The 23,713-nt window shown below is 36.5% G+C and overlaps 1 protein-coding gene across 1 annotated transcript in view; it reads left to right on the forward strand.

Annotated features, from left to right (window-relative positions):
* The first annotated feature begins 610 nt into the window (after positions 1-610).
* The window catches only part of LUZP2 (leucine zipper protein 2), a 251,195-nt gene continuing 228,092 nt past the window's right edge, over positions 611-23,713 (forward strand). The window contains exons 1-4 of the mRNA XM_035012463.1: positions 611-706; positions 4,120-4,190; positions 10,637-10,718; positions 16,352-16,414. Coding sequence (XP_034868354.1) covers positions 10,644-10,718; positions 16,352-16,414 — 138 coding nt within the window. The 5' untranslated portion in view covers positions 611-706; positions 4,120-4,190; positions 10,637-10,643. The remainder of the gene's footprint in view (positions 707-4,119; positions 4,191-10,636; positions 10,719-16,351; positions 16,415-23,713) is intronic.

Here is a 23,713-nt window from a genome sequence, read left to right on the forward strand (position 1 = left end):
TGTTCAAATTTTACTCAAATCACTGAATTTATTTACTGATTTTATAGATATTTTGTTTCTTCCATTACCTCTTTAGTAGCAATAGAAATTCTTACACATGTTTGGGAAGGGCTGTCTTTTCCATGGACTTCCTTCCCTACCTACCAGAGATGAAGCAAGACCCCCTGGCTGTACCCCCAAGTATGTCTCCCCAGTGTCAGAACCTATGTATCTGAGATACTTTGGTTCAAATCATATCTTCTGCTATAAAATGTCAAAGACCTTAGGAAAAAGAATGGTGATGTCATGGAAAATATCTGTTTTCCAAGAGGTACCTGATAAACTATCTTAAGCCTATCAAAGATAGTATAGTTCTGGAAATTCTCTGTAGCCTAGAGAGCCCTCAATTAAAAAATAAAACCTTTGTTATAAGACTGGTTTTCAGTTTTCTCCTTTTAGGTGAAAGAGGAAAAACAAAACATCCTAGTAATTAAGGTTTCAGTTAATCTAGATTTTGCTTGAAATGCAAGGGCCTGTGGTAGTATTTAAAGAGGCTGAAGCCCAGTGGAAGCTTTTGAGGGGCTCTCATGCGATTTTTTTCTGTGTTAGACAGGACTATGAAGAGCTAGAAAAGCAGCTGAAAGAAGTCTTTAGGGAACGAAGCAACATCCTCCATCAGCTGACAAAGACATCAAGAGAACTTGGTGGAATTAAAGTCAACTTTCAGGTGAGATGAAAACTAATTTTCCTGGCAGCAAAGGCTGAGGAGTCACTCGGTTTGTCTCGGTGGATTAACATTAAAGACTCCTGCATTTTTTACCAGTTTTGAATATGTTTCTGGGTTTGACCAGAGGATTTATTTATTATCATATGAGCTTTGAAAAGAAATGTCATTTGAAATGCAGTCTGGGAATCTGTGGTTTGCAAATTTAGAAAGGAGAAAATTATGTGCTTGGCAAGGCCATCAGTCTCTCATAGCTTCTAAGATCGATTTGACCCCTGTGTTTTTTATATTATAAAATGATGAAAACTAATTATGACCAAGAGTTGAATGAATATAGGAATGATCTCTAGAAGAGAATCTTAAATTCCACAAAGGAAAATTCTCAAGATTCTTTAATAATCCTCATTACTAAAATGAGAAAATGTCTTAGAAAGGCAAGAGTCATCTATGAAAATGTATTAATACTCAGTGAAATCTCCATCAAAAGCCAAAGACAAGATCTATATCTGATAAGAAAAATTTTCTGAAATATCGGATATTTTGGTATTTGATTGAACACTGAATTTTTTTGAGGACATCATTTTAATTTTCATAATCTATCTGTGAGAAAGATACTATTAATGTGTTTTTTTTCTTGTTATACATGAGGGATTATGCTTAGAAAAGATAAGTTATTTTTGAATGTCACAAGGGAAGCCAGAGTTTAAATACAGAGCCTGTGTATTAGTTACTGCACAAAACTATGTTTCTGAACCATGTGGAGTTAGTGTTGTCCTTAGCTTTCTGTTCCTTGAAGATGATTGATGATGATGATGATGATGATGATGATGATGATGATGGTATCCACAGCCACGACAGCTTACTGAACATGGTCAAGGTCTTGCGTTAGGTATTCTTTGTACAATCTTTATTTTTTACGTGAAAACTGTGCTATGGTTATTAGTAGTTTCATCTTGTCGGTGAGAAAACAAGACTTAGAGAAAGGTTAAGAAACTGTAGAGGACACAGAGTTCGGTGGCAGAGCAGCTATAGGAGCCCAGAGCCCCAGTTCTTGTTCTAGAAGTTACGTTACAACTCGAACATAAAAATAAGAGCAGAAAAACCACCCCATACTCCATTAGAACACAGAGGCAGGTAACAGGGTAAGGACAGTGCTACGGTGGAAGAGTATACAGAACGTTAGGGAAGCCCTAACTCGGATGAAAGGGGGACTAAGTGAATTTTTGGAGGAAGCTGATCCCAGAGTTGCACCTTATCATTAAGTGGAAATTCGCCAGCTGAGGCTGCAAAGAATGTTCAGTACACTTGCACCTTCTCAGGGGGATGGAACACCTGGCACTTTGAAACTGTTTCATGCACATGGTAAGATGCCCATATGTGACCAGGACACTCACCTCTATGCAGGTAGCCTAAGTTAAGACACCCAATCACAATCTGGAAAATTGCTTGATAACAATGTATAATTTCATAGAATCATGTTTCTTAAAAGGGTAACAATCGTACCACTGAATGTAGTTGCAATTTTTAAAATGCCTTTCTTTTTCCATTTCCTGTCAGCCAGTGTGCAAGGTATTTTTCATTTTTGATCTCATAAAATCCTCTTAGCAACCTCTTCACAAAATTTTACTCATAAAATGAGGAAACAAGACTCAAATAGGCCAAGGAAGTGCCCAGTCATTCATCTAATAAATACTGATTCTAGGTTTTAAACTCATAGTGAATAAAACATAGCCCATTCTACATTTTTCCCCCAGTGGGACTTCATGACGACAGGAGCTTTGAAAGTCTTGTTATCGTCTTCTCTGTAACCATAGCCCCTGGATGGGATGGTAATGGATGGTAACGCAGGTCAGCCAAGAAGCATTATGTTGATTAATTAGTAGGTGTCTCAACCTTTAGCATCCTTAAAGGAACCAAGAATAATTTCCAAGTATACCTCACTTCCCTGGACATTCCTGGGTAAATAATAAGGACACTTTGGCTCTTCTACTGAAATATACCTTGCTGACTCCTGTCTGTATCTACCCTTTCCGTTTCTGCATCTCATGTTCTTTTCCATTTGTTTGTTTTTTTATTTTAAATTCCTTGAAAACAGTCATCTGCTTGATCCTGGTTTCCTTCAGAATGCCCAGAATATAGGATATGGTCAATAAATGAGTAAGCATATTATATTGCACTTTTCATCAAGTGTTTTTCCACATCTGTTTTGTCCCCTGAGTTTTCCAGTAACTGTCTAAAGTAGACACTTCAAAAATCTCATCCCTGTTTTTCACCTAAGGAAGTCAAAGGGCAGATTTTGTGACCTGCTCCAGGCTGTAGATGTGGGGCTTGATCCCAGGACTCTGGGATCATGACCTTCGCTGAAGGCAGACGCTTAACCAACTAACTGAGCCACCTAGGCGCCCAGAAAGAAGTTTCTCTTATGCAGCCCATCACATCCCAATCAGACTGCTGATTTTGCTATATGAAAATTGCCTGATTTTAGCATTAGACTATAAAATTTGTGAAGGCAGACACTATGCCTCTGCACAGGACTTTGCATAATTCATGATAGATATTTGTTAAATAGATATTAAGTAAACAAAGTATTTGCCATTCCTAAGATTGTCAATTTTCTGCCTGCCACCACTGCTCTTCCCGCAAACAGTATCACTGCTCCTCAGTTTCAGCTTCTAATAGGTTACCCTGGTAAATAGTTTATTGAGTATAAATAAGAAAATTCTTAGGGAAGACTTAATGGGACAGATTCTGTAATGAGAATAGCTCAGTGGGCTTTTCTGCTTGAAGTCACGGTCTGTGGATGTTGAATTTGCCAGAGTAAATAAACACTAATGACTGAGATGGTACTTTATTTTTTTTTCCCCTTAATACCCTATCTTGTCAGAGCAGTTACAATTTTACATAGCCCTAGTTTTTCTGTGTATTCTGCTGCATTACTCATTAATAATAAATAGACAAGACCAAACAGGTACATGCTTTTGGGCTGCTTTGATCTTGAATTATGTTATTACTTAGCTGATTCGGAGAGGTCTTTTATGTCCGTTTGAATTTGTAGGAACTATGCCAGAGCTGTTTTGACATGCCTGCAGAGAACACAGTGAAACTTCAGCTGGAGAGCAGAAGATGTGTTTTATACTGACTTGTAAAGACACCTAGATATTGGAGAGCATTTTCCCCTCCATCAAACCTCTAAAGGCTGAGACTCGGCTTATTCCCTTTCACCCCTGGGTAGCACCTGCGCTTGGTGTCATAAATCCCTGTGTGCATCCTTAGAGCCATGAGGATCACTGTGGCCTCCTTTGCACATTCTTGTTTCAGGGCCTAAGAGCAGTCACGGCTGTGCCATTGAGACAAAAGTAAAGTGAGCCTCAATTTATCACTTGAATAAGATTTTCTTTTCCCACTTTTCTTATCAGTCTTTGAAAAATGATGAGAAATCTTCCAAAACTGATGTTGAGAAGCTTCTGGAAATAGGTCAGAGACAAAGGTAAGACTGCGCTTTCTTTTCATTTTCTCGGTTCTTTTTTTCCCCAGAGTGTCAAACTCCATTCAGAAATTTCACAAAAATCAGGTCATTCTAAATGCATTAATTCACTTATCTTCTGACTTACACTTGAAGGCATCAGAATCTTGTTGAAATGCAGGTTTGTATACAGTAAATCTATGGTGGGGCTGGAAATTGTGCATAGTGATCGTGATGCTATGCTCCTTTGTCTGCAGATCACAGAATGTTTATGGATCTGTAGTATTTTCCCCTATTATCCTAGGAAGATAGACCCTGAGAAGTCTGCCCATCAATAGACAGATGCAATAACACTAATCTCAGTGGGCCATGTGTAATGGTATCAAAACTTGATCATGGTGGTAATGGTGGGGGTGGTGACGAATGGGGTAATGTTACCAACAATACGAGTAGAATTAGTGTAATCTTACTAGTGTTGGATTGTGTTTTTTTGAAGACAGTGTATTGTGTGATAGATTTCTATGCAGTATAAAAAGCTATATGATTTGAAATTGCCTCTCAAAGGGAAAAAAAAGCTGTTTTAAGGTAGAAACAAGCTAGCATTTTTTATACACTTATTAGAGGCTCTGTCAGATGCTTTATATCTATTTTCCCATTTGACCCTCACAATTACCTTTTAAAGTAGATATGATTATCACTATTTAATAGATAGGAAGTTGTTCAGAGGGCTTAAATGAGTTGATGAGAGTTGTGTAAGTGAAATTTGCTCTGTAGCCCCACCCGTTCATGTTAGTTCACTGATCACAAAGCAGTAAGCTGCTAAAAAGCTTAAGCACACTATGCTATGTAGTCCCTTCTTGCTGCCTCGTATCTTCTCCACTGTCCTCGCCTTTTGACCCAGAAACCTATCATTGATGTGTGTTCGGATCAAGCTGATGACACATTAGGAATATCAAACTGAGTGTCCTGTATTGACTCCTTTTATTATTTAAATGAAATTATTATTTCTTGAACGTGAAATTCTCTTCAAAGTTCAGTATTAAAGAGCTTGCATAAAATATTGTCCAAGCATCTTCCCCCAAATAGATCATTTTAAGTGATTTTATTGGTTTGAAATAAAGCACCTATGCTCAATGTTACACAAGTATCCCTGGTTCATTGAATTAGTGTCGGAGAATTATAAACCGCATTTCGAATAGAAAGAACTAGTCAAAATGAACCAAGAGACACTGAAAATGATGACTTTTTGTAGAGCATTCCATGGCAGGAGAGGATAATAAAATCAGAATGGAAGTGTCTTCTGCACGACGGATGCACAGCTCCACTGAGCGGGCTGCCGTGACCGAGGAAGACGGAGTGATCAGGGCCGATCAGCAAATGAAGCTGTATATGTGTATGACCAGAACCAGAGAGAAAAACTTCTAAATCTTGGTCCAGAATGGACTTCAGCCACTAGCAGTAGAGAACCCATTTTAGGTAGTTCTGTAAGAGCATGACATAAATTAAAGTATTTTAGGAGGATTACTCTGCAAACATTGTTCAGTGTGGAGGGAAAGGTTAAGGAAAGCTGGCTTGGAGGACAGGACAGGGTGATCTCAGCAGTGAGAACCGTGGAGTGAAAGAGGAATCAAGTCTGTCTTCACTGCTGTGGAGACGCAGATGAGGAGACAGGCTTGTGCATGATGTGGATAAGGAAAAACCTATTCGTTTAGTTTGCTGATACCATCCTAAAATCTGTTTAACTGTTTCTACATGACACAAAATATCCAGAGAGACCAGAAAAAAAAAAAAAAAAAACATGGTTAGGATTATTAAGAATTTCAGATTATCATCTACACATTTGGTATGGTATACAAACTACCAGATGTTGGGCCAAGTCTTTCAATGAAAGGATGGAATGGAGCAGATATTTTGATATCATGATTTTAATGTTTTATCCAGAATTTGAAAACTTGTTTATTTTTTATTTTTAATTTTTTTTAAGATTTTTTTATTTATTTGACAGAGAGATAGAGAGTACAAGTAGGCAGAGCGGCAGGCAGAGGGAGAGAGAGAAGCAGGCTCTCCGCTGAGCAGGGAGCCCGATGTGGGGCTCCATCCCAGGACCCTGAGATCGTGACCTGAGCCGAAGGCAGATGCTTAATGACTGAGCCACCCAGGCACCCCTATTTTTTATTTTTTTTTAAGATTTTATTTATTTAAATGACAGAGAGAGAGAGACAACGAGAGAGGGAACACAAACAGGGGGAGTGGGAGAGGAAGAAGCAGGCTCCACGTTGAGCAGGGAGCCCGATGCGGGGCTCGATCCCAGGCCCCTGGGATCATGAACTGAGCCAAAGGCAGACGCTTAGCAACTGAGCCACCCAGGCACCTCCAGAATTTGAAAATTTGTTTAAAATGTGTAACTTGTATAATGCACACAACGTCAAAATAGAAAATTCAGTAAATTCTAATAATAGGTAATTTCTCAAAAGGATATGACATTTGCTATATTAATTTTTATTGATTACTTAGAAAGAGATATATAAAAATCATGGTTACCTGAAGGTGAAGCAGGCTGTGTATCTCATTTTGAAAAGAAGAGATACTAATAAACCATAAAAGAAAAAGAATGTTATTTTGAAATATAAAAAAATATTGACTGGGGCGCCTGGGTGGCTCAGCTGGTTAGGCGACTGCCTTCAGCTCAGGTCATGATCCTGGAGTCCCGGGATCAAGTCCCGCATCGGGCTCCCTGCTCAGCGAGGAGCCTGCTTCTCCCTCTAACCCTCTCCCCTCTCATGTACTCTCTCTCTCTCTCATTCTAGCTCTCTCAGATAAATAAATAAATCTTAAAAAAAAAATATTGACTAATTGCAAATTAAGAAGTATTATCTGAGTCTGAAACAGTGCACTGTATTGTAGATGCCATTTGGCTGTACATCCCGCTCTTAATAACCCCTCGTCCTCTGGGATGCTTGCCATCTGACACTTACCTGCAGGAGTGGTCTCAAGAAGTCATGCTTATTTTATTTGACTCCAACATCACTCAACAGTTAATAGGCTCAGAGGTGATCACCAAGACAAAACCAAATCAATTAGAATTTCCCTCTTGGAATTGTAACCAAGAGACATCTAATCAGTCTCCCTGTGTAGCTGGAACCAGACTATAAGTAAGTCAACTCAGAGGTTATGGGGTGGCCATATACAATCATGCAGAGAGAGCAAAGAATGCCTTTCTGTTGAGACTGAGAAAGGAATGTGTGTGCATATTTTTGTGTGCACACATGGGTGGGAGAGAGCGAGCAAGCACAAAATGTTGTGTTGACTCTTGAGTGTTACATTTTCAGAAATATTTTGACAGCCTACATAATATTCATAGCAGAGGACCAGATCTAAACCATACCATATGAGGAGTAAGAGTGTGTACCCACAAAATGGAGACTTGGGGGATAGGAGGGTAACCTAAAGTGTCTGAAAACTTAGAAAAAAGTGATAAGACATTTTATTCCCTATGGTGGTTGGTGGGTGGAGATTCCTAGAAGGCAGTTTTAGACTCTGTGTACCAAAGGATTGTAAAATATCATGTTCTCTGAAAACAAAAAGAATATGCGGGATAGTGGCAAGTGGTCCATCTTAGATGTTTTTACAATACAAGTTGGTAACCACTTGAAAAAAATGCCTTCCTGTAGTGTGATTTGGGTGAGTGTGTTTTTTATATTTATAATTTGATATGAAGATGTATGAAGCGGCTGCCCTTTCAAATCCCTTGTAACGAAATTCTGTGCAGAAATGTGCTCAACACTGAGCAGCCTATCATAGGTGTCAGTGGGGCCCACCCGTTCTTTAGAATCGAAGACTCAGCTCAGTATCCCAAATAGGACCCTAGAGTAGTAGCAGTAGTTGGGGTAAATCCCTGTTGGTGGAGGGGGCCCATGAGCGAGTCAGGAGTCCTCTCTCATAGGAGTATAACTTAGCAAGACTGTTGGAGGGGGCCCATGAGCAAGTTCATAGGAGTATAACTTAGCAAGACTGTGAGGCAGAGATTGGGGGCACCTAAAGCAGGAGAGCAGTGAGAATGTGTAGCAATAAGCCTGGAAGGCAAAAGAGGATATAGAGACGTTCAGAAGTTTCAAAAGATCATATTTACCATTCTGATAGCTTTCCTTGACATGAAAATGTGCAGCATCCTCTCCCTTCTCCAGTGTTTGTTAACAACCTTAACAGTTTATTTTTGTTGTGTTCCCTACATTGCCTATAGATGTCAGGATGTGGGAATTTTTGATACACACACACTCATTTTTATTTTTATAAAATATATAGTATTTCATAGTTTAATTTAAAAATCTGTATCATTTAATAAAATTATAATTTTAAACTTCATAAATAATCATAAAATGATAATCATTATAAAATCTTACTATAATTTTTTAGTTAGAAATACAATAGTTTGTGTTTTCATTCAGTGCTTGTGGAAGATCTGAGTGGTAGGGATAGCGTGTAGATCCTTCCATCCTTCCCTCCCTTCTTTCTTCCCCTCCTTTTTCCCTCTCTCTCCATAAAGGTAGTGTAATGACTCTAGAGTTTGAACACATAGGCTCTAGAACACAATTTCACCACCTTTCTCTGTTTCGGTTTTCTCTCTGTAGTATTATGTCATCGTGTGAACCTTCTAAGAGTGTCTGATGCATTTTAAGCCCACAACATATGTAGACATTACTATTACATTATATTATGCCACAAATGCTCTTTGTGGAAAATAACAGAAAGAATGATAGAAGTCTAAATTTAAGTGTCCACATGTGAAACAATCCTGGTAAGTGATACCTATTTGAGGAAGGAATGGAAGCTGAGTCTTAAGTCCGCTCTAAGCAAAAGCATGTCATGAGCTTCACGTAGGCAAACATAAACCATCACCACAGTGACTGTAATTATTTTATAACTTGTTCCAATTATAGTTTGCCTTGACAGACAAAGTTCAAATTGATTTTAACAATCATACAGGCTCTCACTAATATCCTGAAATTGAGACTCGGACCTAAGAGTTTCTAGAGTAAGAAATCTGGGAGCATCATTCAATCCCAATGGACGAAAGAACAGCTTGCAGCTGTGTGGGATGTGGTGGTCAAAGAATGAACTTAGGACCGAGAGTGGTCCTGGTGGTTGTGACAGAGATCTCATACTTATTAAGTGATTCTTTTCCAAGCATTGTGCTAAGCCATTTTGCCTACATTATGTCATCTAAACCTCACTACAAACCTATCAGATAGCTCTATTAGTGTACCCATTTTATAGATGAAGAAAATGGGTCTAAAAGGGTACACTCCTATGCCTAGTCTCTGTAGTGTGGTTACGGACAAAGGTTGCAGAGGTAGTCTTTTGGCACTAGATTGGGAATTTTAAATTAGTTTGAATTCTGCCGGTAAGACTAGGAAAGGTTTCTGTTTGGCTGTTGTTGCTTCAGAGGAGTTTATTCCTGGGGCATCTGGGTGGCTCAGTCATTGAGCGTCTGTCTTCGGCTCAGGTCATGGTCCCGGGGTCCTGGGATCGAGTCCTGGGATCGAGTCCCGCATCGGGCTCCCTGCTCTGCGGGAAGCCTGCTTCTCCCTCTCCCACTCCTCCTGCTTGTGTTCCCTCTCTCACTATGTCTCTCTCTGTCAAATTAATAAATAAAATCTTTTAAAAAAAAAAATTTATTCCTGTAGCCAGAATAAAACAAACACACACGTACATACTAATCCTCATCTGGTATCAAAACGTTTGGAAGTGGTAGCTTAGGTGATAAAATGGAGGCACACAAAGATAGTATGATTTGTCATAAATGAGTCAATCTTAGACCCTTGAGAGGAATGCAAAATTATGGATAATGCTTACATTTTTTAACAAGTGAGACAAGGTCCACATGTATTAGTGAGCTTGAGACATAATGTGTATATGCATGCAGACGTGTGTTTCTTTTATTAGACACAATAAATAAGGCAGCCCTCAAGGTCAAAATAAGTCTCTTTTTGTTTTTATAAAAAAAGTCTCAGGCTTTATAAAGGATGTCTAAAGTATACTGCCTTAGAATTAATCAATTAGGAGCATCCAAGGGGAGTTGTAATTTTATCCTATCAGCAAGTCTGTGGCAACTTTTTCTCTAACCAGCATGTTCACACCCTGGCATGCTGTCACTAAAATTAGCTTTTCAACTCTAATTATTACATTGATTTGATTTAACATATTATGCAGCTCACAGATGATTCACACAGTGGGATTCGTACAGGACACAATAGCAAGGCAATTTCCTTCCAATATGGCTTGCTTTTAGTACTTGCATGGGAGAGAAAACTTTATTACTAGAATCCTCAGATACATCCTGCATGCTTAATGTGTCCCTACATACAATTCTAGTTGTTTCCTAAATGTATGTCAACAGCAAAGCCTCCTTTCATAACGTACATAGGAAATAACAGAATTATGTCTCTCTTTTGCTCTCTGTTTTCTCCTAGAGAACAAATGAAGTCTCTCCAGGAGGTCCTGCAAAATCAACTTAAAGAGACAACTGAGAAAGCAGAAAAACAACAAGCTACTGTAAGTATGTTAATTTTTTTGTGTTTGCTTTGGGGCTGGGAAATTATTTTAAAAATAGACTCAGGTCCTAGAAACAAGATAAAAAGGTCCACTCCCCATAAATGGTATATAAGATGGTTCTGGAGAAAAAAGTAGAAATCTAGTGAGAAAACCTGGAGAGAAGTTTGATTCTCAAGACTTGGGGTGTGTCAGAATCACCTGTGGAGTTGAGTAAACAGGCAAGGTCATTATATGCCATAATTCAGGATCCATTGGTTTGGGGCTGACACCAGCACTTTTGTCCCGCTCTTGACCTCTGTTTTCATCAATAAATGAGGGTTGGGAATTAGAAGACCCCTAATAATCAAATACAACAAAAATCTTTTCTTGGAATGAATGCTGACCCAGTATTTTTATGATCTCGGTGACTGCATTTTCTTTACTGTATCCCTATCCCTCATCTACTGAACAGGAATCTCTCAGTGGTGGGGCCATACACTGACTGTTTAATCAACTCCCCAGGTGATTCTGACACACCCCAAAGCTTGAGAATCAAACCTCTCTCCAGATTTTCTCACTAGATTTCTACTTTATTCTCCAGAACCATCTTATATACCATTTATGGGGTATACCTTTTATCTTGTTTCTAGGACCTGAGTCTATTTTAAAATATATTAATGGAAAATTTAAGGTACAGTTGGTCCAACAGATCAGGAAATGGACCACCATTGAGAATTTAGTTTATTTCTCACGTTTCTCAAGGGGGTGGCATGCCTTGTGACAGGTGACTATCCAAGGAAGTACTCGGGTAGGTCATGAGGCAGAGGGAGGTGAGAAACTGTGGGCAAGAGCATTTATTGTGGTTTCTGCGGGAAAGAATGTCTGAGGCAGGTGAAGCAGGCTTAGGAGGAGTTAATATGAATGATCTCAGCAGGCTCTGGGGCATAGGGATTGCCCCTAGTTGACTGGGGGGTACCTGACCCCTGGGGTGGTTAGGGCAGATGTATAGTGGCTTGGCCTATGAGAACACGCCAATACAAAGGGGTGGCTGGGGTTAAGGGTTCTGGGTTGGTTAGTTTGTTTTTGAAAAGCATGTCACCAGGAGTAATTGTTCAGTGTTTGCGGTTGAATGACTAATATGTTTTACATCAGAGTCTAGAAAGAGATGACCGCAACCTCCACAAATACGGGATTGAGAAATAATTATTAAAACAATGAAGGACATTGGGAGAAGGAAGGGAAAAATGAAGGGGGGGAAATCAGAGGAGGAGATGAACCATGAGAGACTATGGACTCTGAGAAACAAACTGAAGGTTGTAGAGTGGAGGGCCGTGGGGGGATGGGTTAGCCCGGTGATGGGTATTAAAGAGGGAACGTATTGCTTGGAGCAATGGGTGTTATAGGCAAACAATGAATCATGGAACACTACCTCAAAAACTAATGATGTACTGTATGGTGACTAACATAACATAAAAAAAAAAAATGGTTATTTTTTTTAATGTGCATCTGGTGGGATCTAGAAGAGAGATTTCATAGTACTGGGATTACCTTTTCCAAATTTTGGTAGACTCAAACAGAATGCTTTATGCTTGTTCTCCCCATTTGAAAATTCTAGGTTAACTAAGAATTAAACTAATTTGTATTTTTAAACACTTTTTTTTTGGTAAATAATTATTATTTTCTCTGTTAGACTGTTGGTGTAATTGAAGGTTGGGTAAGGAGAGATAAAGATAATTGTAATTGTTCACTCTCGAAGAGAGGGGAAAAACTGGATTTAATTCTGCAAACATGATAGGTTTAAGAGCTGATAATCTTATGTGCTACCCTTGATTACATAACTATTTACTATGCCTTTTTCCATAAAAATAACAGATTGTGTATTTTATGCAAAAATGTTGCAAATACATCATTTGGTAAGTTTATAGTAAAATGTTATGAAACTTAAAGGATAAACTTAAATCACAAAAATATAAAAGATAAACTTGAGAAAAATTAAATTGAAGAAGCAGTAAAGCTGTCATGACTAATTCTGTGGGAAAATAACTTTTTATGAACGTGTGAATATTTGTTATTATCCCTAAGCAGATAATGGAATAGCATATCTTTCAAACCTGTGTTCCTCCTGAAAACTCCTAACAGATAGCAAGGAAGAATGAGCTCACATTCTCTGTAACCAGAGTTATTAAAGATATTAATGTTCATTGGATGCATTTCACTACTCTTGTTAATTTTTATGGCTTAACTTGCCCTAAGTGAGACATAATTAGTCTAAAGGCAAAAATTAGCTTCTAGCTTTGACTCTCATTAAGAGTAAAGAATTGCTATGTTCTTACATTCTTTGTTCAGAGTAAATAAATGGTATTTTCTGTTTCTGAGAATGAAATTCATAACTATCTACCAGGAATGCTTATTTTGCCAGGGATGTTGAAACCTGTTGGGATTCTAGACTAATGGTTTCAAAATGCTAATACTTTTTGAATATTTTGAATATATTTTAGCTCTTGAATATTTGAACCCTGCATTCTCAAGATTTTCTGTCCTTGTTTCACATTTAAGTAATTGTATTCTTAACATTGCAATATATTTTCATTATACTCTTTATTTTTTTATTTATTATTTCTATTATTTTTATTTTTAAGTAAACTCTGTGTCCAAAGTGGGGCTCAAACTCCCGACCCCAAAATCAAGAGTTGCTGACTCTACTGACTGAGCCAACTAGGTGCCCCAGCTTTTATTTAAAGTTAGGTGTTGGGACGCCTGGCTGGCTCAGTTGGTAGAGCAGGCGACTCAATCTCACAGTCAGCAGTTTGAGCCCCATGTTGAATGTAGAGTTTCCTTAAAAAAAAAAAAAAAAAAAAAAAAACAGAAAAACCTGCTCTAGCTACTTTTAAAGGTTGTTTTAAAGTAACGTGTGAGAAAACCCCTTGTAATGTGTTTGGATGTCAAAATAAAATAATCATTTAAAAAATTTGTTAATTATGTATAATATATACTGAATACTATCAAAATGTGATGATTTGGGAAAAGTACTGGTCCATGAAAGAATAGGTTATTAATATAAGCAAGGTGGCTTTAAGTAGTTCATGACTTCAAGATCAAACTGAGGGTTCTAGAGGGGAGGGGGGGTGGGAGGATGGGTTAGCCTGGTGATGGGTATTAAAGAGGGCACGTTCTGCATGGAGCACTGGGTGTTATATGCAAACAACGAATCATGGAACACTACATCAAAAACTAATGATGTAATGTATGGTGATTAACATAACATAATAAAAAAATAATAAACTTTCATTGAATGAATGAAAAAAAAATAAATGAAACATAAGAATGGAAATTTAAAACATAAGAGAAAAAACAAGCAGCCCAAATGGTCAATTACTGAAATCAACCAAGATCTCCAAAACAAAGGAACCGGAGGTATTTTGGAGCTTGAAGCCTGGGACAGGGAGGACCTGGCGTGGGTCTTCAGCTAGTCTTGTGGCTGGCCCTGTGTGTATTTCAGGTAGCCCTCTTGAAGTGGATGCCTTCACAATCAAAGCTTGCGTCAGCACTTGGATCACAAAAAAGAAAAGCCAGCTACCGGAGCTTATACTACATCTACATAGGCACTTTAGAAATTTTGAAATGTTACAAATTTGTCTTTTAAATTCACCAGTAAAAAGTGATCCCAGGAAACCCTAGGCCCCTACCCTCCACCCCAATAAAAGCAGAACCTCAGGCCTTCACTCTCCCTGGCTCTTTCTACCCATGGCCTCACTGTGTGGCCCCAGGTGTGACATGTAATATCCAGGACTTAGAAGTAATAAACCTTTTTTTTCAAAGTTTCCTGATGATATCGCTGAGGGTGTCTTGCAATCATACTACGAACCTCAAAGACTGGTCCAGCCACAAGATTGGTTATCTATAGGCTGAGGCAGTCAGTACACAGCAGTAGAAATGGGTGCAAAAGCTGTTTATTGGGGCATACCCTATTGTGCTGCATACATATCTAATTTTGAACGGCACCACGTCCTCCAGTCCTTTGCATTATCAACCAGATCGAACTATCTTCTCAATGGGACAGAGTGTGATTTATGTTTTCAGGTTGCTGTCGTTATCTTCATAGTTAAAATTTAACTTGAAAATTATTATGACCAAAACAATGGTCGTGGTAGTTCTCAGGCTTCTGCTTGTTTTATATGGAGTTTGACCATCCAGAATTGGTTTAGATCTCTGTTACCATTTGAAGGAATGGTTTAAGGACCCCTATACAATCCAGAAAAGAGGGGGCATTAACATTTGTTACAAGGAAAGCAAAACGTACAAAAACATGCACAAGACTAAGACACATCAATTTCTGGAGAGTGAAGGAAGAAAAATTAGGTGGGGCTTTAATAGTAGGTGTAACTATTTTTTTACAAGGTCTGAAGAAAGCTGGACAAAATATTTATATTTGTTTATTCTTAGGTTTGGGCCCAGAGGCGTTTTACATATTACATCTTGGTCTTTTGTTTATGTTTGAAATGTTTCAGAGCTATTTTTTTTTTTTAGATCTGTATATATGGTGAAAATTCATTTTACTCCTAAACTTGATTTCCACTGATTCAGTTTATCCCCAGAGATAACCCACATTACCAGTCTCTTTTGTATCATTCCAGGGATCCTCTAAGACTGTTGTCTAATATATATATATATACACACACTAGCTACATAAGGCTATTGAGCATTATAAAATGGCTAGTCCAAATTGAGATATGCTATTAGTGTAAAACATACAGTGGATTTTAATGATATATTGTAAAAAATAATGTCAATTATATCATTAATCCATTACATGTCAAAATAATAATATTTTGAGTTTATTGAATTAAATAAAACATTAATAAAATTAATTTTATCTGTTTCCTTTTACTTTTTTAAGAAATGTGACTACCAGAAAATTAAAAATTGGAGACATTAAATATTTTATCCACTATCATAGTCACTTTTTATCAGAGTGAACTCTCACTGACTATAAAGTCTCAGATTTTAACAACTGTGCTATACTGAATTTTTTTTTTTTTTTTCAAAATACTCAAGCAGATATACTCAGGCAGCAGAGGTGCTGTGTTTATGCAAATACAGTTTGAACAACTGACCTAAGGTTACAGATTCCAGCAATATCAAATTCAGAAGGAAACATGACTTCTTTGGTACGGTATTATAACATTCTGTGCTTTAGAGACCAGGAATATCACTATGCAATTGCTTTCCAACCTGCTGTAGGTCAAAATTACCTGCAGAGTGTTTTATGAATGGAGATTTCTAGGCCCAACCCTAGAATCTAGCTTTTTGTTGTTGTTGTTGTTGTTTGTTTTGTTTTGTTTTTTTTAAAAAACCACACTTTTTAAATTGAGGTTTACATAGGTAAGAGAATCAGTTATAATATGCATGGTTTCTCAATTAAAAAAAAATGAATCTTTTACTACATGAGAAGAGCCTTTTTTATAATCAGTAGGTCTATGTATGAATTGGGCATGAAAGTTTGGTTAATGAAAATTTCAATCCTTTGTTCTTTTTCAATATTTGTTGATAAAGAGATAATCATTGTATTATGCTTCAAAATCATGACAATAAATTTATAAAAGCCATAGGAATGAATTTAAAATGTGCTTATATAATATTCCATTCATTTTCAGATTAATTTTTTAAAGACTGACATGGAAAGAAAGAGCAAAATGATTCGAGATCTCCAGAATGAGGTAAGATATATTTCAGGCAAATTTTATATAAATCAAAGCATAGACACAAACCCACATATGGATTTGCCACAACTTTTGGAGTATTGATTACATGCCAATTTGGCCTTTAGTTACGTACTAAGGAAAGGAATTGCACTGTTGAGAATTTCGAAGAGTAGGTAATCCCTACTTTTATATATATGTTAATGTTATTAGTTCATATCTCTCTAGTTCATTTTCTCCTCTAATTATACTTTGCTTGGGCTAATATTAAAAATTAATTTTCATTTCATAAATTCATCTGTCCACCCAATGACATTACAGGAGCTGAAGAAGAAGGCTATCTAGAAATTGACTTCATGATAGGAAGAGCCAATCTAGAATGAAAAATTTATTTGGGATCATCTTAAAGTAATGTAGAGTTGAACAGAAATAAGCTGGAACAGCTTTCATTATAGCCTTTAAATTCTGAGAACCCTATAAAATACGTATTTTCTTTGTCTTGTTATATGACTACTTTATTTTCTACAATTCCTCCATCACATTTCTATTTCCACCTTTTTTCTTGAATGCAGTTAGTTAATTAGGACTCTTAAACCATGACTAATTAATGATACATTTTCCTTGATCAATCTCACTAATTATGATTTATTTTGAATCCCAAATCAATCACTTTAGAATTTCCTTGTCTCTTTTTCCTTCTCTCATTCTTTTGTTTGTCCATATTTTCCTTTTATTTTTTGAGACACTTAAACAATAGATGAGCCTCATTATTCACGTTATTCCTAAATGGTTGCCACCTTGATATCAAGTTTAAAAAATAGGCTTTACAAATGTTTTGGTATTAAGCATTCATCATCAGGACTCCGATTATGACATTAAAATGGTTTATCAGATGTGCATGTGCAAAGAATGCATAGAAGAAAGGAAAGCAAGACAGATTTTAAATGACTTTCTGATGATTCTCTTGTATTTTAATTTCTGTCTAATGTGTTTTTCTTCTGAGTGGTGTTTTTTGTTTGTTTGGTTGGTTTTTCTTTTTAGAGTGGGAGAAAGTGGGAGGGGATGGGGAGAGGAAAGAGAGAATTTTAAGCAGGCTCCATGCCTAGGAGCCCAACAAGGGGCTTAATCTCATGACTGATCATCATGAGCTGAACCAAAATCAACTAACTGTTCTTGGACTTGATGATAGTTTCCCTGAGGCGTGAATCTTCTTGATTTCCTGTTTATAGTGGAAAATATCAGCAGACCAGAGCTACTAGAATACTGGGTGTCCTGGATAATAATATCTTGTTCACTGGAGCTCAGTGAGAGGGTCAGATTACTCTAGTCAAACACTTCCAGGGATCATTTCAGACAAGGTGAATATTTCAAACATTAAAATCAGTATTAAAATAGGAAATAAAGAGGCCACCTGGGTGGCTCAGTCGTTAAGCGTCTGCCTTCGGCTCAGGTCATGATCCCAGGGTCCTGGGATCGAGTCCCACATCGGGCTCCCTGCTCAGCGGGAAGCCTGCTTCTTCCTCTCCCATTCCCCCTGCTTGTGTTCCCTCTCTTGCTGTGTCTCTCTCTGTCAAATAAATAAATAAAATCTTAAAAAATAAAATAAAATAAAATAGAAAATAAAGAACATTTGCCGGTGCATGCACAAACTCAAATACCAAACAACATGAGCACAGTTGTATAATAATGAAAGGATTATAGGTTAATTTATACCGCTAAGCATCATCAGTTAACTTTTAATCTTAGATAATTTTTTTAAATCTAGACTTTAAGAAGGAAGCACTTTCAAAATCAAAGTATAAATTATTCATAACAAATACATATAAAGACTAACAAAATATTTTGTTTCTGGGGGATACTTTTATAGGATAATATTCATTTTCTACGTGTATAGGCTAGAGTAATTCTAAAACAAATACAACCTTACAGAAGTAATATCTGCTAAATGTAAGTAAGCTTTGTAATGAAATTTACTACTCACTTTCATTGTATTGAAAATCTGCAAGATGAAAACTCATAACTAGAGACAGTTTTTGACTTCAGCAAAACCTAATGGTGGGGGCGCCTGGGTGGCTCAGTTGGTTAAGTGGCTGCCTTCGGCTCAGGTCATGATCCCAGGGTCCTGGGTTCAAACCCCCCATCGGGCTCCCTGCTCAGTGAAAAGCTTGCTTCTCCCTCTCCCTCTGCCTGCCTCTCTCCCTACTTATGCTATCTCTCTGTCAAATAAATAAATAAAATCTTTAAAAAAAAAAAAAACTAATGGTGAACATATATCAATTGAATTTTTTTTTAATTTGACTCCTTTCTATTAATTCCTTGAAATTTCAGGTTTATCATTTTGACAAATGATCATTATGTTTATAGACTAAACAAAATAACTGACACATACTCTGTACAGTAAAATTATATGGACACTGCCTGGAAGATTTTTAATTGAAGAGCAAGAGAAAAACCAAACAGGTAAATAAATTAAACAAAATATAAGGAGGTGAGAGAGAGAATACAGGTATAAAGATATTTCTGAAAGAAGCTTAAAGTCCCCTGAGAACTTCTGAGTGAGGGTATTAGGGAAGTTTCAGTAGAATAAGGGACTTTTGAAAATTTATTAAAGAATTATTGAAGAATCAGCATTTTTTTCCGTTATGTGAAGGTAACTATTAAAAGGCATCTTTAAATTAGCACCTAGGGATTTAGTTTTTACGATTTAAGATATCCCTTGGAGGGAAAAAAATACTTGGACTTTTTAAAAAGCAAATGCAGTGTTAGGCAGAAAGTTTCAAGTCATTGCCCTCTGCTTTTCTGCTTATATTTTCTTCCATGGAACATTCAAGTCAAATCTCTTCCCCCACAGTGTATTTCTTGGTACAGAATCATCATAGTAAGAATTAATAAATGATGGAATGATGGCAGTAAAGTTTTTAAAATTGTTTTGGTCTATATGTAATTTTTTCCTAACATGTTAAGGTTTGATGCAATCGGGGGAAAGCCTTACTACATTTTAGAGAACTCTTTTATGAATCCAAGGGAATAAGAAAATATACAGAAGAACCTCCCTTTAGTGCTGGTAGTGGCAGTTAGGTGCCTTCAAAACATTTAAAAAAAATGCTTTTCAATGCACCAATATATAAGCTGTGCGTATAGAGGAGTCTGTTAAGACTTTTCCCTGCATTAAAAGAAGAGATTAGTGAAAAGTATGCCTTAGGTTTTAATTTTGATGATAATGTATTTATTGGAAGCAATTCCCTTTAGGATCTTCATCTCAGAGGAAGAAATACTAAATCTTAACTGTAAGGCTGCAAGTGATTGAGTAGAGTATTTGGGATAAAAAACGTCAAATATCATATTATGGCTATGTTTTTATTGATATCATTATTATGTTCTTGATGCTATGATTACAAAGTTTCATGGTAAGTGGTCTTCCCATACATCCTGTGTTTTTAGTGTATGATTCTGCACAGTGTTAGATTTCTCACAATGTAAAACTTGATTTTGTAGTAGATACATCACCAACTTTCTAGTAATTTCCTATTCTGTCTCTTTTTTGTTTTGTTTTGTTTTATTTTGATTTGTAGGAAGGCTAGTATGGCTACCTTAAATTATTTATTTTCATTATAGAAGTATAATTGACATGCAATGTTAAATTAGTTTCAGGTGTGTGATGCAGTGATTCTACAATTCCGTGCATTACTCAGTGCTCACTGTGAAACTGGTCATCATCTGTCACCACACAATGCTATTACGATATTATTGACTACATTCCCTATGCTGTACTTTTCATCTCCGTGACTTAATTTATTTTATAACTGTAAGTTTGTACCTCTTACTCCCTTCCAGGTACTTCATCCTTTCCCCCACCCACCTCCCCTCTGGCAACCACCAGTTTGTTCTCTGTATTTAAGAGTTTGTTTGATTTTGTTTGTTTGTTCATTTGTTTGTTTGTTTTTAGATTCTCCATAAATGGAAAATCATATGGTATTTGATTTCTCTGACTTATTTCACTTAGCATAATATGCTCTAGGTCCATCCATGTTGTCACAAATGGTAAGGTCTCATTCTTTTTCATGGCTGAGTAATATTCTATTGTATATGTATCTGACATCTTTATCCATTCATCTATTGGTGCTTCCGTATCTTGGGTATTGTACATAATGCTGTAATAAACATAGGGATGCATATATCTTTTCAAATTAGTGTTTTCATTTTCTTTGGGTAAATACTCCATAGCGTAATTATTGGGTCATATGGTAGTTCTAGTTTTGGAACTTCCATACTGTTTTCTTCAGTGGTTATAGCAGTTTACATTCCCACCAAAAGTGCCTGTAGTTTCCCTTTTCTCCACATCCTCACCAACACTTGTTATTTCTTATCTTTTTGATACCAGCCATTCTGACAGGTATGAGGTGGTATCTCATTGCAGTTTTGATTTGCATTTTTCTGATGATTAGTGATGTTGAGCATCTTTTTATGTATCCATGTGTATTTAGGTTCTCTGCCAATTTTTTTAATCAAATGGTTTGTTTTTTTGGTGTTGAGTTGTATAATTTTGGGGGGTATTTTGCATATTATTCCCTCATTAGATATATCATTTGCAAAAATCTTCTCCCATTCAGTAGGTTTCCTTTTTGTTTTCTTGATAGTTTCCTTTGCTGTGTAGAAGCTTCTTATTTTGATGTAGTCCCAGTAGTTTATTTTTGGTTTTGTTTCCTTGCCGGAGGAGACATACCCATAAACATGTTACTAGGGGTGATGTCTAAGAGATTACTGCCTATGTTTTTTCTATTTTTTAATTTATGTTTGTGTATGGTGTAAGAAAGTGGTCCAGTTTTATTCTTTTGCATGTAGCCGTCCGGTTTTCCCAACACTGTTTATTGAAAAGACTGTGTTTTCCCCATTGTATGTTCTTGACTCCATTGTTGTGGATTGATTAACCATACAGACATGGGTTTATTTCTGGGCCCTTTATTCTGTTCCATTGATTTATGTGCCTATTTTTGTGCTGGTACCGTATTGTTTTGTTTAGTATAGCTTTGTGGTATATCTTGAAATCCGGGACTATAATACTTCCAGCTTCGTTCTTCTCTCTCAAGATTGTTTTGACTATGCAAGTTTTTTTGTGGTTCCATACATATTTTAGGTTATTTGTCCTAGTTTTGTGAAAAAACTATTTTGATAGGGATTGCCTTAAATCTGTAGATTGCTTTGGGTATGATGGGCATTTTAACAATACTAATTTTTGCAATCCATGAGCATGTAAGTCTTTCCATTCATTTGTATCATTTTCAGTTTCTTTTATCAATGACTTATAGTTTACTGACTATAGGTCTTTCACCTCCTGGTTAAATTAATCCTAGATATTTTATTCTTTTTGGTGCAATTGTAAATGGGATTGTTTTCTTAATTTCTTTCTTCTGCTTCCTTATTAGTATACGGAAAAACAACAGACATCTGTACTTTGATTATATATCCTGTGACCTTACTGAATTCACTTAACAGTCCTAGGAATTTTTCAGTGGAGTCTTTAGGGTTTTCTATATATAGTACCATGTTTTTCTGCAAATAGTGAGAGTTTAGCTTTTTCCTTACCAGTGTGGGTGTCTTTTTATTTCTTTTTCCTGTCTGATTGTTGCAGTTAGGACTTCAGGTACTATGTTGAATAAAAGTGGTGAGAGTGGACATCATTGTCTTATTCTTGATCTTAGAGGAAGAGCTCTCAGTTTTTCACCTTTGAGTATAATATTAGATGTGGGTTTTTCATTACGGCCTTTATTATGTTGAGTTATTTTCCTGATGAGCCTGCTTTGTTGAGGATTTTTATCATGAATGGATATTGTACTTTGTCAAATGCTTTTTCTCTATTGAGATGATCATATAGTTTTTATCCTTCCTCTTGTTAATGTGACATATCACATTGACTGATCGTGAGTATTGAACGACTTTTGCATTCCTGGAATAAATTCCACTTTATTGTGGTGAATGATCTTTTTAATGTATTTTTGAATTGTGTTTGCTAATATGTTTTTTAAGATTTTATTTATTTATTATTTATTTATTTATTATTGTCAGTGAGAGGGAACACAAGCAGGGGGAGTGTCAGGCAGAGGGAGAAGCAGGCTCCCCATTGAACAAGGAGCCCAGTGCGGGGCTCGATCCCAGGACCTTGGGATCATGACCTGAGCTGGAGGCAGATTCTTTAACCAACTGAGGCACCCAGGTGTCCCCGTTTGCTAATATTTTGTTGAGGATTTTTGCATCTGTGTTCATCAGAGATACTGGCTTGTAGCTTTGTTTTTTGTAGTGTCTTTGTCTGATTTTGGTATCAGAGTAATGTTGGCCTTGTAGAATGAATTCTGAAGTTTTCCTTCCTCTTCTGTTTTTTGGAATAGCTTAAGAAGAATAGGTGTTAACTCTTTTCAAAAAAAAAAATTGGTGGAATTCATCTATGAAGCATCTGGTCTTGGATTTTTGTTTGTTGGCAGTTTTTTGATTATCTGGTTTTGATACCTCATACAATCTATTTTCGTTCATTCAATTACTTATTTTACATTTGGTTATTATTATATGGTTAGAACAAATATAAAAATTTGCACCAAAAAATAAAACAAAAAAACAAAAAAAACTCAGCCTCCTTTTTCTCACTTCCATATATATGATAACTTCATTATCATGTGATATAACCAATCTCACGGACTCCAAAGCTTAAAGTCTCTTTGACTTTGTACTTTCTAAACACCCTCTCTCCACTCTTCTTTACAGTTTTCTTTAAATTATTCATTTTACTCCCTAGTATAAAATAACTTTATCTATAATGGTCCTAGATATAAAAAAGGCTCAAGGAATGAGTAGGATAGTATGTAGGTATTGAAATATTAGACAAATTAGACATTGTGACGAGCATCTTTGATTAGTTGAACCTCCTCAATGAAATTTGTGATTTTGATAATGTCCAGGACTTTTTAAAGGAATATATATAGTTGGTAATACTTGATTTAGATTGGTATTAAAACATAGTCTGTAATTAGTAAATGGAGATAAAAGGGATGGGAGAGAGTGAAAAAAAAAAGGAGGGAGGGAAGTAGGGTGAAAGATGCCCATCCCCTCACCACTATTTTTTATGGTGGTTTGTTTTAAGATAGATTCTTATGATTGATTATTTTCCTGAGACTCATTCAAGATGGTTCAAGGTAAGGATAAAATAAATAATCACACTAATAATAATAATAATAATAATAATAATAATAATAATAATAGCAAAATGAAGAACTATAAAAGTGGGCCTCACTCTGCCCAGTGTTGGAGATCAGAATTTTGTCAAAGCTA

This window comes from Mirounga leonina, unplaced genomic scaffold, assembly GCF_011800145.1.
Source record: "Mirounga leonina isolate KUSES-001 unplaced genomic scaffold, KU_Mleo_1.0 Mir_166, whole genome shotgun sequence".
Lineage (NCBI taxonomy): Eukaryota > Metazoa > Chordata > Mammalia > Carnivora > Phocidae > Mirounga > Mirounga leonina.